General features: G+C 35.8%; 1 protein-coding gene across 2 annotated transcripts; it reads right to left on the bottom strand.

The window, feature by feature from the left end:
• Positions 1-1,729: 1,729 nt before the first annotated feature.
• LOC140044910 (uncharacterized) lies at positions 1,730-15,968 on the bottom strand. Of its 2 annotated transcripts, XM_072089649.1 has the most exons (20): positions 15,842-15,968; positions 13,718-13,894; positions 12,972-13,199; positions 11,719-11,886; positions 10,561-10,746; positions 10,028-10,129; positions 9,255-9,503; positions 8,889-9,122; positions 8,540-8,764; positions 7,314-7,541; positions 6,935-7,165; positions 6,612-6,842; positions 6,289-6,519; positions 5,967-6,197; positions 4,827-5,057; positions 4,504-4,734; positions 4,191-4,421; positions 3,366-3,587; positions 2,709-2,942; positions 1,730-2,355 (listed from the first exon to the last, which is right to left on the bottom strand). In XM_072089649.1, the coding sequence occupies exons 2-20, from the start codon at positions 13,892-13,894 to the stop codon at positions 2,236-2,238; spliced, it is 3,990 nt and encodes a 1,329-aa protein (XP_071945750.1). In that variant the 5' UTR covers positions 15,842-15,968; the 3' UTR covers positions 1,730-2,235. The 2 variants fall into 2 exon arrangements, with proteins under 2 accessions (XP_071945750.1, XP_071945822.1); XM_072089721.1 differs by lacking the exon at positions 6,612-6,842.
• Between the last annotated feature and the right edge of the window lie 273 nt (positions 15,969-16,241).

Here is a 16,241-nt window from a genome sequence, read left to right as displayed (position 1 = left end):
ATGGTAGCCCTATTTTGAGGTGTTTCAAAAAGTCCCTTATTGATAACCAATAGCTTAGTTAAAAGGCAAAACAAAAAAAATAACGACCTTTATTTAAGATTTATATAGGGCATAGACGTACGTCATGAGCCAAGTCATCGGGGTTTTTTGACGAAAAATGGACACAAAAAAGTAGTATGTTCATGTTTTTTTAAACATGAAAATAATATATATATTTTTTCGATTTTTCGAAATTTCTCTCATGTTAACGGTATAGCTAGGAATAAATTGTCAGTACATTGTATCTCAGTGTGACTAATTCGACACGTGACGGGTATAGCAACAATACCGCTGCGATAAAGACGGACCTGTAATGTAGGTTTGTCTACATCTGCCCATCAGTATTCCTGCTCAAGACCACCGAGTAGCACTGATTGCCTCCCAATAGGCTTAACACACAAGAATAATGTTTGCATAGCTAAGCGACCTAACTGACTGGTCCTGGTGATGTGCAGACCGCATAACCAGTGACGTGTCAAGTCGGGGACGTACGTGGTTGGCTGAAACGGGAGTGGTCCGCGACGGGGAGTCGACGTTAAACACTTGGATCAGGCTCCGGTTCTTGTTTTCCTTAGAACGGATGCAATCACTTCTCGTTTTGTTAGCACTTGGATGTCATAACTTTAGGTTGAATCCGTAAATGCGTCATGTCAATCATTTCGTCTCAGCAAGATTTTCAACTTGCATTTTTCATTTTGGTACATATGTTTGTTCTATGGCTGACACCAAACAAACAGTTTAATATATGTGTCGTGTCGAGTTGTTATAATTAAACATAACTTCCGGATTCCACGTTAATTCAGTTTCTATGAATTAAAATAATGGATTGAAAACGTATATTTAAAGTAAATATTATGTACGCTTTGTGTGGTTTTTGCGACAGATGAAGATTTTGGTTTCCAAACTAAAAACCCGTAATAAATATTCTCGAAGTTGATCTTAGTTTCCAAAAAGTATCATTTTTATAGATGTCGGAGATTTGGAGGGGGAAGAGGGGCCAGAACAGTACTAAACGTAGTGAATTTTGACGTCCTATCTTTTGCATTAAAATTTGTGAAATTTAGAGGGGGCCCGGGCCGGTTTCCACGCCTTGAAATCCGCCCCCGCTAATACTGCACTTCCCAGACGATATCACCCAAAACGGTTTCTTTCTAACTGTAACAGACCCAATACTCATGTCAAGTAAAACGCTCTGTAAACATGTTTATTATTCTTTAATTTACGGTTTCAAGTTTACGATGCAATTGTGTAAGTTACGATGGCACCGTAATTTACGATCATGTCCGGAGAAAATTATCTGCATTCCGGTAATGTATGTATTTAGTCTATTAAAATGCACTTTCTATTCGCGGATTTTGCTGGATTCAAATTTGATGAAATATTCGACATTAAATTATGCAGTGGATAAGTAACTAAGTTTAGTGGCTCAATATTTCTATTTTGAAACAATTTGGTCCTTGGCGTTCCATACTATCAAACCATCTTCTTGTTTAGTTGCTTCCTTTTCCTATTATTTTATTTATTTTTATTTTATCTTTATAAATTATTTTTATTTTAATTTTTATTGTTACATGTTTATGTCTCGTCGTATTTTGTGAGGGTCCCTAATGATCAGCTTCGGCTGGATGGACCACCCGCATAAAATATTGTTGAAATAAAAAAATAAATAAATGACATAACCAGAAACGTGTGTGATCTATGGGCTTTTACAAAATTATTGCTCTGCCCGTTTATTCCAATTAACAATTCCGACAACAAAATAATTTGAACATGATTTTATAAACCTAATTTGTACAAAACATTGATATTTTAACTGTCTGAACAGATATGTAAAAATTCTATTACAGAGCTCTGGTTTAAGTTTTTAAATAGAAAAACCCTGGTCGGTTGGACCCATACAAACTAACACACTTATCAAAAACTAGGAAATATAAATCTTGGGCATAAAAATTGCTAAATATAATTTTTTTTTGTCTAGTCAGCTGTCAATATGTATAAGGCCTATTGCAACAATGATACTTCAAGCCTAATGTACACCTATATATGTCAAGTCATTTCAAGACAAAACTAATTTTTAGTAAATCACCAAATTTATTTTGCATTTACACGTAGCACATCAGGATTACGACATATCTATTGCTTTAACAATTTATTTTAAATATTAGCTCCAAAATGTTAGGAATGTAGAGAGTTGTATTAATTACTTATTAAAGAAATTAGTTCTGCAATATCCGATTGTCGTACACACGTTCCTTGCACCACATTACATGTGTAGCCAGATGGGCAACAGTTTACGCCGTCGGAACAGCAAACGGCCTATAAAAATGATTAATAAAAATGATTAATAAAGATGTATTGTCATATATAATAATTATTTAAAATTGGATCTAAACAAAATTTATTTACCTGAAAAAAATTATTTAAAGCAAAAATTTGCTGCCAGCCAATGGATTTTTGGTTGAATTTACCATATACTGTATTATGTTACTTTATTAGTGTTTTTGGTTTTTTTTCCTACGAAAGTGATTATTTAAAACTACAAAATAACCTATTCAAATTCTGATTTAATCTTCATTTTTCATGTTTTTGGGAGACAATACCTCTTTAAAGAAATGGCAACTTTTTTAGTCAGTATTAATTTGATTTATGGCAGCTAAAAAAATACTTACATTGCGTAGAGGGCAGCATAACCATGTTCCAATCCTAGACGCACAGCAGGTATTTCCATTTGGGCACTGTGAACGTCCATCAGGGCAGACAATAGCTTGTATATCAGTGACAGGTCTAGCAGCTGTCTTTGTAAGCCATGGTGTACTCTGGTCACCATTTAAGCACTTTCCTTCACTAGTGTCACAAGTCTGTCCTTCTGGGCAACAGTGGAGCTTATCACTACAGCATACAGCCTTCAGAAACAATTTAATTTAATAATTCATTTTTTAAGGCACATGGTCAAGGATTACCAATAGTAATAGCAGTTTACCGAGGTAACCACCTACTCATCTTGAATGATGAACTTGGTTCTTTAATGTGCACACATTTTATAACTGTGTACACTTGTTGACCTATGGTTTATAGTCCTTATCCGAGAAGACTTGTTCCACTACCAAAACTAGAAGCGAGTCGGACTCTACCCCATGACAATATTTTTGGCTCTTAAGGTATGGTAAACAGCACCCGTGCCTTCAAAATAGTCAGGCCTACTATTTTATGGGCGAGAAGTTAATAATTATTTATTACTTATTAATATAAATTGAATTTTTCATAGAAGGCAACTATACTGGCTGCCTCATACTGGCTCAATAGTATTTCGATATAATTATTATTACCTTTGGTAATGGGCAGCACCCATATTCACCACTAGAGAGTTTACAACATGTATTCCCAGTATCACACTCTGCTCTTCCACCAGGACAAATCACGTTTCTTAAACTTGCAGGCTGTTTAGACACCCATGGTACAGTGTGAAGGCCTTTGAGACATGTCGCTGTAATGCTGTCGCAGCTGTATCCCTTTGGACAACAATGCTGGCCATCGCTGCAGCATTGGGCCTAAGATTAAAATGAATAACAATTGTTTTACAAATTCATAATGGATAAGTAACTTTTGTAACATGAAAGTTGTCAGCTAACGATACGATAGTATTTATTGGGTTTCAGACAAATACTGTATAAATCAACCTGATTGCCACAGTGCAGCGCCGTCACACACACCAGCCTAGTTTGACCTTATACCAATCCATTTCCATATCGATATGCCTCTAAGGGCCTGTTCAGACCTACTGATTTATGCTTTTGTATTGTACGAAGTGTACGGGTCTGAATCAGGAAAAGATTCGTGGAAGCCACCTCTTACGACACTGATCTTTCGTTCGTTAAAACAGCTCAACGCTTAAAATACGAAAGTCATGCATGATTTTTACCTTTAACCAATCAATTTACTCCCGAATACCAGATGTTTGCTCAAATCTGAACACTTGGCTGTTACGACGCTAATTATAATATAACATTGCTTGCGATACGAAAGCATAATTCCATGGATCTGAACATACCCTTAAACCCAACCTACTGTTCCAGAATGGTACAAAATAGAGAAAAGAATCATGTTTTAAGATAAGAGGCATGATAGAGGATTATAAATATATCGTTTCTTACATTTGGTAGTGGACAACATCCATATTGACCAGTAGTAAGTTCACAGCATGTATGATTATCAGGACATTGAGACTGGCCATCAGGACATGTTACGGATTTCAGATTTAGTGACTTGGCTTCAGTTTTTTCTACCCAAGGTACAGTGAGTGTACCCTTTGTACAGGTGCCTCCTGAGACATCACATGTGTAGCCACTTGGACAGCAATGGAGACCATCACTACAACATACGGCCTGTAAAAAGAATTTTGTATAATAACCTTAACGAAATGTAATGGGGTAGAAAATAAGTTAAAATCTAAAGACAGTATCTTACTTTTGGAAGTGGACAGCATCCATATTGACCACTGCTTAGTTTACAACAAGTATTCCCATCTGGACATTGCGACTGACCATCAGGACACATAACGGCTTCAAGTTTAATAGATATTGCTTCAGTTTTTTCTAGCCATGGTACAGTGAGGGCACCTTTTGCACAGGTGCCTGCCGAGACATCACATGTGTAGCCACTTGGACAGCAATGGAGACCATCACTACAACATACGGCCTAAAAATACAAATTAACGTATACTAACAGTCTTACAACAATTGAAAATTGTATTGAATAAGTTTTAATTTAAAAATGCTAAGTTATCTTACGCTTTGAAGTGGACAGCATCCATATTGACCACTGCTTAGTTTACAACAGGTATTGCCATCTGGACATTGCGACTGACCATCAGGACACATAACGGCTTCAAGTTTAATAGATTTGGCTTCAGTTTTTTCTACCCAAGGTACAGTGAGTGCACCCTTTGCACAGGTGCCTGCTGAGACATCACATGTGTAGCCACTTGGACAACAATGGAGACCATCACTACAACATACGGCCTAAAAATACAAATTAACGTATACTAACAGTCTTGCAACAATAGACACGTTTCGCGGTCGCGAGGTCACCGTCAGTTTGACCTTTTAGTGGGTATACAATGGTAAACAAACACAGCGAGAGGTATGTTAAAGCATGGGAGAACTGAGAGATGATCATCTTAAAAAGCAATCGTCAAAACTAGCCTTTTGATGGAATGGCATGGTAAGGATGTTATTTATTTTCTAAACTTATGTTTTATATTCACTGTAGAATTATTTGGGCATTTGGTTCGGAATCATCGACTTTATTTATGTATTGTCATTTTTGGTTTGACACATATATATATTATTAGTATTACACTACATCAGTGCATTTAATACATGTTAACTGTTGATTTTATTTACAAATGTTGCGTAAATATATTAATTATTATCTTTCATTCTTCTTCATGCTCCTATTGCATCTTCCATGTATTATGTGATGTTCTTCGGCGCTTAAACAGACACCCAAGCCTCCTAGGCTTAGTAGACGAAGTACCGCATCAGGCAACGCCACCGGGCGGGCGGAGAGCCACGAGCACATCGTGGACGTACTGTCCTTAAAAAATTTCCAAGATTTTGCGCCACTATCCTTCGGAGCCGACGCAAACCACTCAGCAAGTGTTTGAAAATTAAAAACAGGAATATTATTCAGTGATTTTGTGTAGTTAAATTCACGATTTATCCAACATATGCAACATTTATGATGTACCTTGCAACAAAAGCACTCGGCAGTCGCCATTTCGCTATTCTTCAACACGCACTAGGCGAGAGGTGTTCGGTTTGTTTACAAATCTATACCCACTATTTCTGATTGGTCGCGAGCGCGAAACGTGTCTATTGAAAATTGTATTGAATAAGTTTTAATTTAAAAATGCTAAGTTATCTTACGCTTTGAAGTGGACAGCATCCATATTGACCACTGCTTAGTTTACAACAAGTATTGCCATCTGGACATTGCGACTGACCATCAGGACACATAACGGCTTCAAGTTTAATAGATTTGGCTTCAGTTTTTTCTACCCAAGGTACAGTGAGTGCACCCTTTGCACAGGTGCCTGCTGAGACATCACATGTGTAGCCACTTGGACAGCAATGGAGACCATCACTACAACATACGGCCTAAAAATACAAATTAACATAACTAACAGTCTTACAACAATTGAAAATTGTATTGAATAAGTTTTAATTTAAAAATGCTAAGTTATCTTACGCTTTGAAGTGGACAGCATCCATATTGACCACTGCTTAGTTTACAACAGGTATTGCCATCTGGACATTGCGACTGACCATCAGGACACATAACGGCTTCAAGTTTAATAGATTTGGCTTCAGTTTTTTCTACCCAAGGTACAGTGAGTGCACCCTTTGCACAGGTGCCTGCCGAGACATCACATGTGTAGCCACTTGGACAGCAATGGAGACCATCACTACAACATACGGCCTAAAAATACAAATTAACGTATACTAACAGTCTTGCAACAATTGAAAATTGTATTGAATAAGTTTTAATTTAAAAATGCTAAGTTATCTTACGCTTTGAAGTGGACAGCATCCATATTGACCACTGCTTAGTTTACAACAGGTATTGCCATCTGGACACTGAGACTGACCATCAGGACACATAACGGCTTCAAGTTTAATAGATTTGGCTTCAGTTTTTTCTAGCCATGGGACCGTCAGTGCACCCTTTGTACAGGTGCCTGCCGAGACATCACATGTGTAGCCACTTGGACAGCAATGGAGACCATCACTACAACATATGGCCTAAAAATACAAATTAACGTATACTAACAGTCTTGCAACAATTGAAAATTGTATTGAATAAGTTTTAATTTAAAAATGCTAAGTTATCTTACGCTTTGAAGTGGACAGCATCCATATTGACCACTGCTTAGTTTACAACAAGTATTGCCATCTGGACATTGAGACTGACCATCTGGACATACTACAGATTCCAAAGTAGTAGATCTTGCTTCAGTCTTTTCTAACCACGGTACAGTGAGGGCACCTCTTGTACAAGTGCCTCCTGAGACATCACATGTGTAGCCACTTGGACAGCAATGCTGACCATCACTGCAACAGACAGCCTGAAACAAAGACAGTAAATGAATATTACATTTCACAAAAACTATTGATAAAGGATTTATCTCAATTTGATGTACTCTTACTCACGATTTTATATTATAATTTGAAGAAATAAATGTTTGATGCGAGAAGATGAAAATATAAACTTACATTTGGAATTGGACAGCAACCATACTGACCACTGCTTAGTTTACAACAAGTTGAGCCATCTGGACAGTAATGGGTTGAATCGCACTGGACATTCTCAAGCATAACAGACTTGGCTTCAGTTTTTTCTAGCCATGGTACAGTGAGTGCACCCTTTGCACAGGTGCCTGCCGAGACATCACATGTGTAGCCACTTGGACAGCAATGGAGACCATCACTACAACATACGGCCTGTAAACAGATTTTTGTATAATAACCGTAAGAAAATGTAATGGGTAGAAAATAAGTTCTACAAAATAGATTTATGTTTTTCAGTTACATTACACCCTTGTTACAATACAAGTTAATTAGTGTAGAACACTTTTCTGTATGTATGTAACAAATGGCAGTCTCTGATTGGATGCTCACCTGCGCACACGGTACCACTTGTTATGCAAATTAGCAGGATAGAATGTTATACCACAGGTTTAGATTAGTAGTTGCACAGTACTGGTATAGAATAGATGTGGGCTAAGCGAGTGTTGATGTACACTTCAGCTAAGGCACATTATTCAGAGTACGTAAATAAAAGGTAGCTTATGCGACAGCAGGTATTAAACTTGTGCACTCAAATAAGCCAAAGTGGGGAACTAACGACCATGAGCACTACTATCGTTATAAGAGTAGTTGTAAACTATTTATATATTAGTGTGTTCTACTTATGGAATCCTAAATATTAGAAAATGCATGTTTTATGTTACTATAGATGGTCGGAGGAGAAGCTGATCTATTTGTAATAAGTAGTGTAGAGGCACTGATTGATTGAAATATATTTATACTGGGTGACCTCTTCAGTCACGAAAGATGTACTAGGTTCTTTAAAGTGCACACGAGCTAGATGTTTACACTGGACCTACGGTTTATAGTCCTTATCCGAGGAGACTCGTTCTACCACCAGAACCATGGAGTGAGTGAGCCTCGAACCCCTGCCGATGTTATGGCTACGTAATTACGGTTCCACTGTCTTAACCGCTCGGCCACTCACTCACAGATCCTTGGAACTGGAACACTATGGAACAATTCATTGTGAGCGCCGAAGTACACGATCAGAGTCGCGTGGACTGTTATTGTGCATTGAATATATCCATTTGAAACGAACTGTATTTGTTGGACTATTAAATCATTTAAACATATTATTACTAGTTTGTGTTTGTGTCGGGCAATAATATTGTGACAAGACCGTATCTTACTTTGGGAAGTGGACAGCATCCATATTGACCACTGCTTAGTTTACAACAAGTATTACCATCTGGACATTGAGACTGACCATCAGGACATACAACAGATTCTACAGAAAGTGCTGGAACTTTCTCGTACCAAGGTGTGTGGATATCACCATGTATACAACCTGGCGTGGCATCATCACAAATGTTGTCTTTTGGGCAACAGTGTATTCCATCCTCACAACATACTGCCTACATTCGGATTAAAAAGGCACAAGATGAAATTCATTGTAAAAAGAATGCTTTACAAGTCTTTATTTTACTGTTTATTATATTTGGCTTCTTGTAGAAAGAAAAAAATATATATGAAAATTACATTTGGTAGTGGGCAACATCCCCATAATCCTGTGGACATCTTACAGCAAGTGTAGCTATCTGGACATTGTGAGTGACCATCAGGGCAAACTGGGTTCTTGGTGGTTACAACTTGTTTAGCTTCAGTTTTGATCGTCCATGGGACAGTGAGGGCACTCTTTGCACAGGTGCCTGCCGAGACATCACATGTGTAGCCAGTTGGACAACAATGGAGACCATCACTACAACATACGGCCTAAAATACAAATTAACATAAGCAAAAACACATAAGCAAAAAGATGTAATTCAAATATGCATGTTACCTTATCGTTTTATATAGTATCTTAGAAAATAACTCCTGTATTAACGAATATTTGATGACACTTACGCTAGGTAGTGGACAGCATCCGTATTGACCACTGCTTAGTTTACAACAAGTATTGCCATCTGGACATTGAGACTGACCATCAGGACACATCACCGCCTCAAGCGTAACAGGATTTGCTTCAAAGGTCAGTTGAGCAGGGCTGTGCTTTATTAGTTCAACAGTTGATGAGTAGTTTTCACAAGTACCACCAGCAATATCGCATTTGTAGCCCTCTGGACAGCAATGCAAGCCATCGCTGCAACATTCAGCCTACATTGAAAATAATTTTCACTTGAAATATTGTATTACACCTTAATGCACTATACATATTAGATAGATATTAGATTCATAATCACTCATTCACTGTCATGAAATTTCAATCTATTAAAATACCAACATATAAATGCTAGTTAAAATGGAATAAAAAATAAACATCTAAAACAGAACAGAAAATCTGTGAAACTTATATCAAAATAAATGCAAACCCTCTACCTTTCTCTTTCCTCCTATTTTAATTATACAAATTACTATTTTGCCACCAGATTCCCAGTGCTGAATCTTTATACTGTATATATATATTTGGTATTAAATACAGCATGTCATTCACTTGCGTTGCCTGAATCCTGTAAGTTAATTATACTGCCGACTACTAGATACTGTACTGTACATGTGAAACACATGAGATGGTGTATTACCAAAGATTCCTTCTCTATTGATACTTCGGAAATAGATACAGTACCGAGAATCGGCTGATTTAGCATAACTATTAATGTGATCATGCATAAATTGCTTACGTTTTCCAGGGGACAACAGCCGTACCCATTATCTTGCTTACAGCATGTGCTCATTGGAGGGCAGTATGACTGTCCATCCTGACATTTAACATTACCAATTTTCTTTTTAAAAGAGAATAAACATGGTAAATGATTTCAAAATAGACAGAAAAATTTCTGTATAAAATTTAACTACCCAATTTTATTTATAATATATGTTTTATTAAAAAAAACAAATTGTGTTATGTCAATTGTCATAAAAACGAAAGAATTTTAAAAATTACTGAATAGGAATTGAATAATGTAAAAGTAATAGTTATCAATTATTTTGACAAATAATTTCTACGAAGTAAATCTACAGTAGCTTGCCATTTCTATCCAAATAGTGCAAATAATTTGAGGAGCTCATAATCAACCGTAGAATACGCCTAAACGCCAATTTACACAGACGAGCGGTAACGGTAAGCTGACAACCATGGAATCCTCAGCGGAAAGCGCCTGTCCGATCTGCGTTGTGTGTGTATAGTGGTCATAAGATTCTATATTTCTATTACCTTTGTGATTACTTCAGTAAATGATAGTGTAACAATGCCTTTGATGCAGGATGAAGAACTGCAAGTGTAGCCTGATGGACAACAGTGTTTTTTATCATCGCAACAAACGGCACCATCGAAAGGACAACATCCATAATAACCATCTTTTAATGCACAACAAGATGAGCCGGAAGGGCAAGTTGATTTCTGAAAAGTACAGTAAATGACATGAGAGAATCGATAACAAAGTACTATGGCTCTTTGGTCATACCAAAAATAACAAACAATAAGAATGAACTTTTCTGGACCCTCTTCACAGTACAGTAACGAGGAAATTATGTTCTGCTGTGGCAGCCAAAACATGGGTTTGCAAAACAAGGAAGGCTAGCTCTCGCATACATTGATGTACTAGAGACGAATACTGGTATGCAGAGAGATGAACTGGCTGTCACAATGGCAGATATAAGTTTGGGTACTGTACTGTATGTCCCGGACTAAATAATTATAATTATTATTTACTCATCCTTTATAAATATAGTTTCATAGCATAAATGATGGCAAGGATCCTGCATAGAGAAGTTTACACTTCTGTTTTCGCAGGACCCTTTTACATAAAAACATAAAACAATAAACACAACATAATAGATACATAGGAACAGTAACCAGATAGTCATTCTTCTGCTTGTCACAGTGGCAATTCCTCCTTATCAAAAACACCTATGTGTAAATTTATTATTTAGGCATGCTACAATAATGAGTCAAGAATGTTGTTTCAAAGGCCTTGACATTGTAGTGTCCGCTTTATGTTTACCGAATGTAGAATTCCTTCTTTTTACGAAAATAGATACATGTGTAGACTTAATTCAAGTGAAAATGATTTAGTCTCAATGATAATAGATGTAAAAGATGCTCTCCAGGCCGATATCATCAGCTTTTATTTATAATTTTGTTAATTTTTATGTAATGTTTGCTTTCTATGGACCAGAGAATCCGAAATAAAAATTGAATGAGTAAATGAATGCACGCAGTACTGTAGGTAAAACATTTATTACATGGCATATCTATTGTGCTCACTAACACTGTACTTTGTTGGAAACTGTAAAATTACATTACAATAGACCACCATACAGTCCAGTCTAATTTTCAAATTGCATAAAATATTATTAGACTGTGACTCACCCCATCAGGACAGTTTACATCCTGTACCTCAAACAGACTCGGTAGTTTCTGTGCTGGCAACTTTTCATACCAAAACATTTCTATATTGCCTTTTGTACACATTGACGTGGCTTCATCACAAGTATACCCAGTGGGACAGCAGTGCTGACCATCGCTGCAGCAGGTTGCCTGTAGGTAAAAAATATCATTTGCGATAATAAATTGTAGCTGAAGAAGTAGCCAGACGTACTGTAGATAATTTGTTTCAGACGCAGTAGGAGTTTGTCCGAGCATTTATTGAGCTTTACACCTTTATGGTTTCATAATGTATTGTGTACAAAAGACGGAGCTGTATACAGCTCCATCACTTTAGAATTCTTTTATTTATTATTTATATATTTAGGCAAATTGCCAAGGATAACCATAAGCAAATTCATTCACTATCCTTCTTTGACAAGATCGCCTAAAATTTATAATTTAAATCTACGATACTTAGTATTGTATATTCAGGAATAGCCGCTCCATAGTCTCTTTGCTTTTCTTCCTTATATCTTATTCTTATTAACTCAAAATTATTTTTACTAACAAACATTACTATTTGTATGCCTAGTGTGTAAACATTATTGACATAATTTCATAAACATCTTCATGTCGTACAACTACTCGTAACATGTTTTCTCAACTTTCTATCATCTAAAAGTCGTAGTTAGTCATGCCTCGGGTCACATTCTATGGTCACCGTACAGGTAGGCTACTACATTAGTACTTCTATGAATGGATGACTAGCCGGTGACAATAACGCTAGTTGGTCATACCCAGTACCGTTTTGATTTTACGATCATTCGGGAAACCACCTCACGGCAATCCTGTTCACATGACAAACATACACAAGATGCTCTACATAAACGAAGTCTTATTACAAGTTTTTAGGAGTTGAAATTTGTCATTAGAAGAAAACTTGACATATGACAGGACATGAACCCAGGACCCTTGAATTGGTAGCCAAGCATCATAACCACCAAGCCACAACTCCACTCTTGCAGCCAGATCGAATCAACACATCTGTTCACTTATGTACTGCACTGAGCTTCTTTATTATTTTTATTTACTAGGGTTGGAAAGCTCCCAAGTCATGGATAAATAAGCTGCACAACTTGGCCGATCACTCAATAGCGACGAGGGCGCATTCCCATTACTTTTTCTTTGCCTCTGTCTGTGTGTACATTACATTAGGCAATTTATAAATACTGAAGATTATTATTAAATAAACAAACCTTAGGTTGAGGGCAGCATTCATATTTGCCAATGCTCGCTTTGCAACATGTGTATTGTGAACTTGGGCAGTAGGATTGACGATCTGGGCACATGATAGTTCCTGGAGGAGATGCCTTTGTCTTCTCCATCCATGGAAAAGAAATGTCTCCCTTTAGACATTTTGATTCCGCCATGTCACATGTAGTTCCTTCTGGGCAGCAATGTGCCTTATCCGAACAACAAGTTGCCTAAGGATTTGATATTAAGCATTTTAAAACTGTTAAAAGTCTAGGTTAACTTTTACCCACCATTTTTTAACCAACACTACTTTCCAATGGTTTTGGACAAATAAACACTACTGTACAACTTACAAAAGGACAGCACTGTATGCTAATTTTTCTGGATGTTTTACTTTTCGTTTTGATTTAGCTTTTTGCTTATTTTATTTTGTATCTCCAATGAGATCCAGCCACTGATACACACAGAATTGTCATTGTTTCCAGTAATTTTAATAATAATGATACCAAAATCATTTTTATAAAGTGGATTGTATATATATATTATAATGTTAAGTGTATTTAAAGTAGTTGAAGAGTATCATGAGTTCTATTGTCCTGGAAAACTACTGTATTGTGGTCAAAAACCTATACAAGGAAAAGATTTCAGAAACTGATACTTATTCTTAATGTTAGTACAGTACTTTCATAGGCTTACAATTATCCTTGAATATATTTTTTTTATATCCTTTGTATTATTTTATACTGACCTTGACGTATGGACAGCATCCATATTCCCCAGATTCTAGCTCGCAACATGTGTTGTCATCATCGCAAACCGATTTGTCTGGGCAAGTGATCTGGTTGTTGAGGTTATTGGGCTTGAATCGCAGAATAGGGTCTGCATGTACGCTGGCCAGCAGGGCCAGTACCATTAAGAATATCATCTGAAGAAGAAAAGGTATTTGATCAGAAACTAGATTAAAAGGACGATAATTAACAGTTTATATCCTATTTAATTTTAAAGATGTATTGTCCCCCAAAAACATGAAAAATGAAGATTAATTAAATCCGATTTTGAATAGTTTATTTTGTAGTTTTAATACAGTTAATTACTTCCGTAGATAAAAATACGATAAAATAATTGGGTAAAATCAACCAAAAGTCCATTGGCTGGCAGCCAATTTGACTATTTTTTGTGTAAATTATATTTAATTTTTTGTTATCCCATTTTTGGTCAAAGTGGATAACTACATCTTTAAAGATATATTGTCCCCTTTTTTTTTTATTGGTTGTTGAACGTCATTTTAATGTCCGATAATAGTTATTCACTTTGACCAAAAACGGGATCGAAAAATGTTACTTACACTTTACAGTACCTGAAAAAATTTAATTAATTTAATTAAAAAGCAAACAATTTTAAATTTGAGTTTTTGGTTAAAATTAACAGTTTTTCAAGTGAAATAATATATTCATTTTTTTCCCTATAGAATTGAATAACTTTATTAAAACAGCAAAAATGCCATTTTAATCAATCTTTGTTTTTCATGTTTTTCGGGTTTAAATCTTTAATTTAAAAGTAAGCACCACTTCCTGCATCGATTAAACAATTGCTACAATATCATTTAAATAAGTACATTTAAAATCATATGACAATAAAAAGGAACAAGCCAACGAAAATAAAAGCAATTAAACAATTTATGAACAGAAGGTTTTCAATTGAATTTCTTGTCCACAGCTCACATGATTGTTTATTCAATATCAATTGTTATGCAAAACAATGCAATTGTTAATTATACGTAAATTACTAATTATCCTTAATATACTGTAGATATAATTATTGGTCTTTTGGATTAATTACTACAGTATCTGAGAGGTATGACCCAAACAGTACCTAGAAAAGATAAAATTATCAAAATGTATACCAGATTATAGTACTCAATGTCTTGTGATCATCAATTGACACCACAGGTCAGAGTTCACCCAAAAGGGGAAATCCCTACTAGGTGAATAACTACTTCCTCCATTACAATCTACAGTATGTAATTTGAGACTTAAGTACTGTACATTTTTTTAAATTTTGTTCCGTACAAATTGATTTAAAATTTTCGTAGCAAATTGCCAACTATGCAAAACAATAAATGCAATAAAAACAATAGAAAGCTACAGTGGGGATTATTTGGTTAAAAATTATTACAAACAATTTTATAGTTGCCAGCCCATTGTCATTTATTAATAACCGAGAACAATCATAATATCTGATAAGCCATGAACAAAGTAATTATACTACAATACTAGGCCTATTATACAATAATCAGTTTTGTCACTGACTTTCGACTAACCCGAGCCTAATTTGTTAGACCTATTTATGTAATTTGTTAAAACACATTTTTTTTGTAATTCTTCTGCATCAGAAACTGGATGCATGTACAGTAATTTAAATTTAATGTGATCTTATGCCGGATAGGCCTGAAACTTATGCACACAGCACAGGGCTTGTATCATATTACCGGTGTATTTAAATCGATTAAAAACTTAGTAACTAAACAGTTAATTAGTTGCAGACTTGATAAAATCACCTGCAAAATGTACAAAGAGAGTAAAAAAAATGTGACAATAAACCATCTAGGCTTCTAATCTGCTATTTGCATTATAATTGTAGAGGCCTAGACGGTTTTGCAAGGAGTATTTACAGAGGGCAGGGTAGCCTTAACAAATACAGTTATCATAAACGGTCAAATACATATCACCTCCCTCTTCAAAAATGCAATCTAATAATAATAGGCTGGGCCTTCTATGCGAATCGTTCTCCCTAGAAAGACTAGCAGCTAAAGTCGTCAAAAATACACACAATGCAGAAAATATAAATGGTATTTAAAGTTGCAATAACTTACATTTCAGCAACGTCTGTTCTTAGACGTTAATAACTTGCAAATGACCAAGAACTAAAACACCGCGGTGGTGGTAGTAAATGATCAACTCAGCTGGACCATGTAAAAACCGAAGCGCGTGACACCGGATTAGTCACCTGATTAACCACGTGGGATTACATATTTAAATTTCTTGTCTCGCTTTACTGAGTACACATGGCGGGGATTAGCGCCACCAGCAGCCTTCTCACAGATCATCATCATTATTATTATTATTTATTCAGGCAAAAGATACATTTTACAAAATATACAAATCAACAAATTAAACAAACACAACGCAAAAGAAAATATAAAATCATAGTCACTAGCTGCTATCATTGGACAAAACAAATCGTATTTTCTAATATAGTAACCCGAATTAGTA

The sequence above is a fragment of the Antedon mediterranea genome, chromosome 1 (genome assembly GCF_964355755.1).
Source record: "Antedon mediterranea chromosome 1, ecAntMedi1.1, whole genome shotgun sequence".
Lineage (NCBI taxonomy): Eukaryota > Metazoa > Echinodermata > Crinoidea > Comatulida > Antedonidae > Antedon > Antedon mediterranea.
Note: the sequence above shows the minus strand (reverse complement) of the source record. Positions and strands in the feature narration are given on the sequence as shown.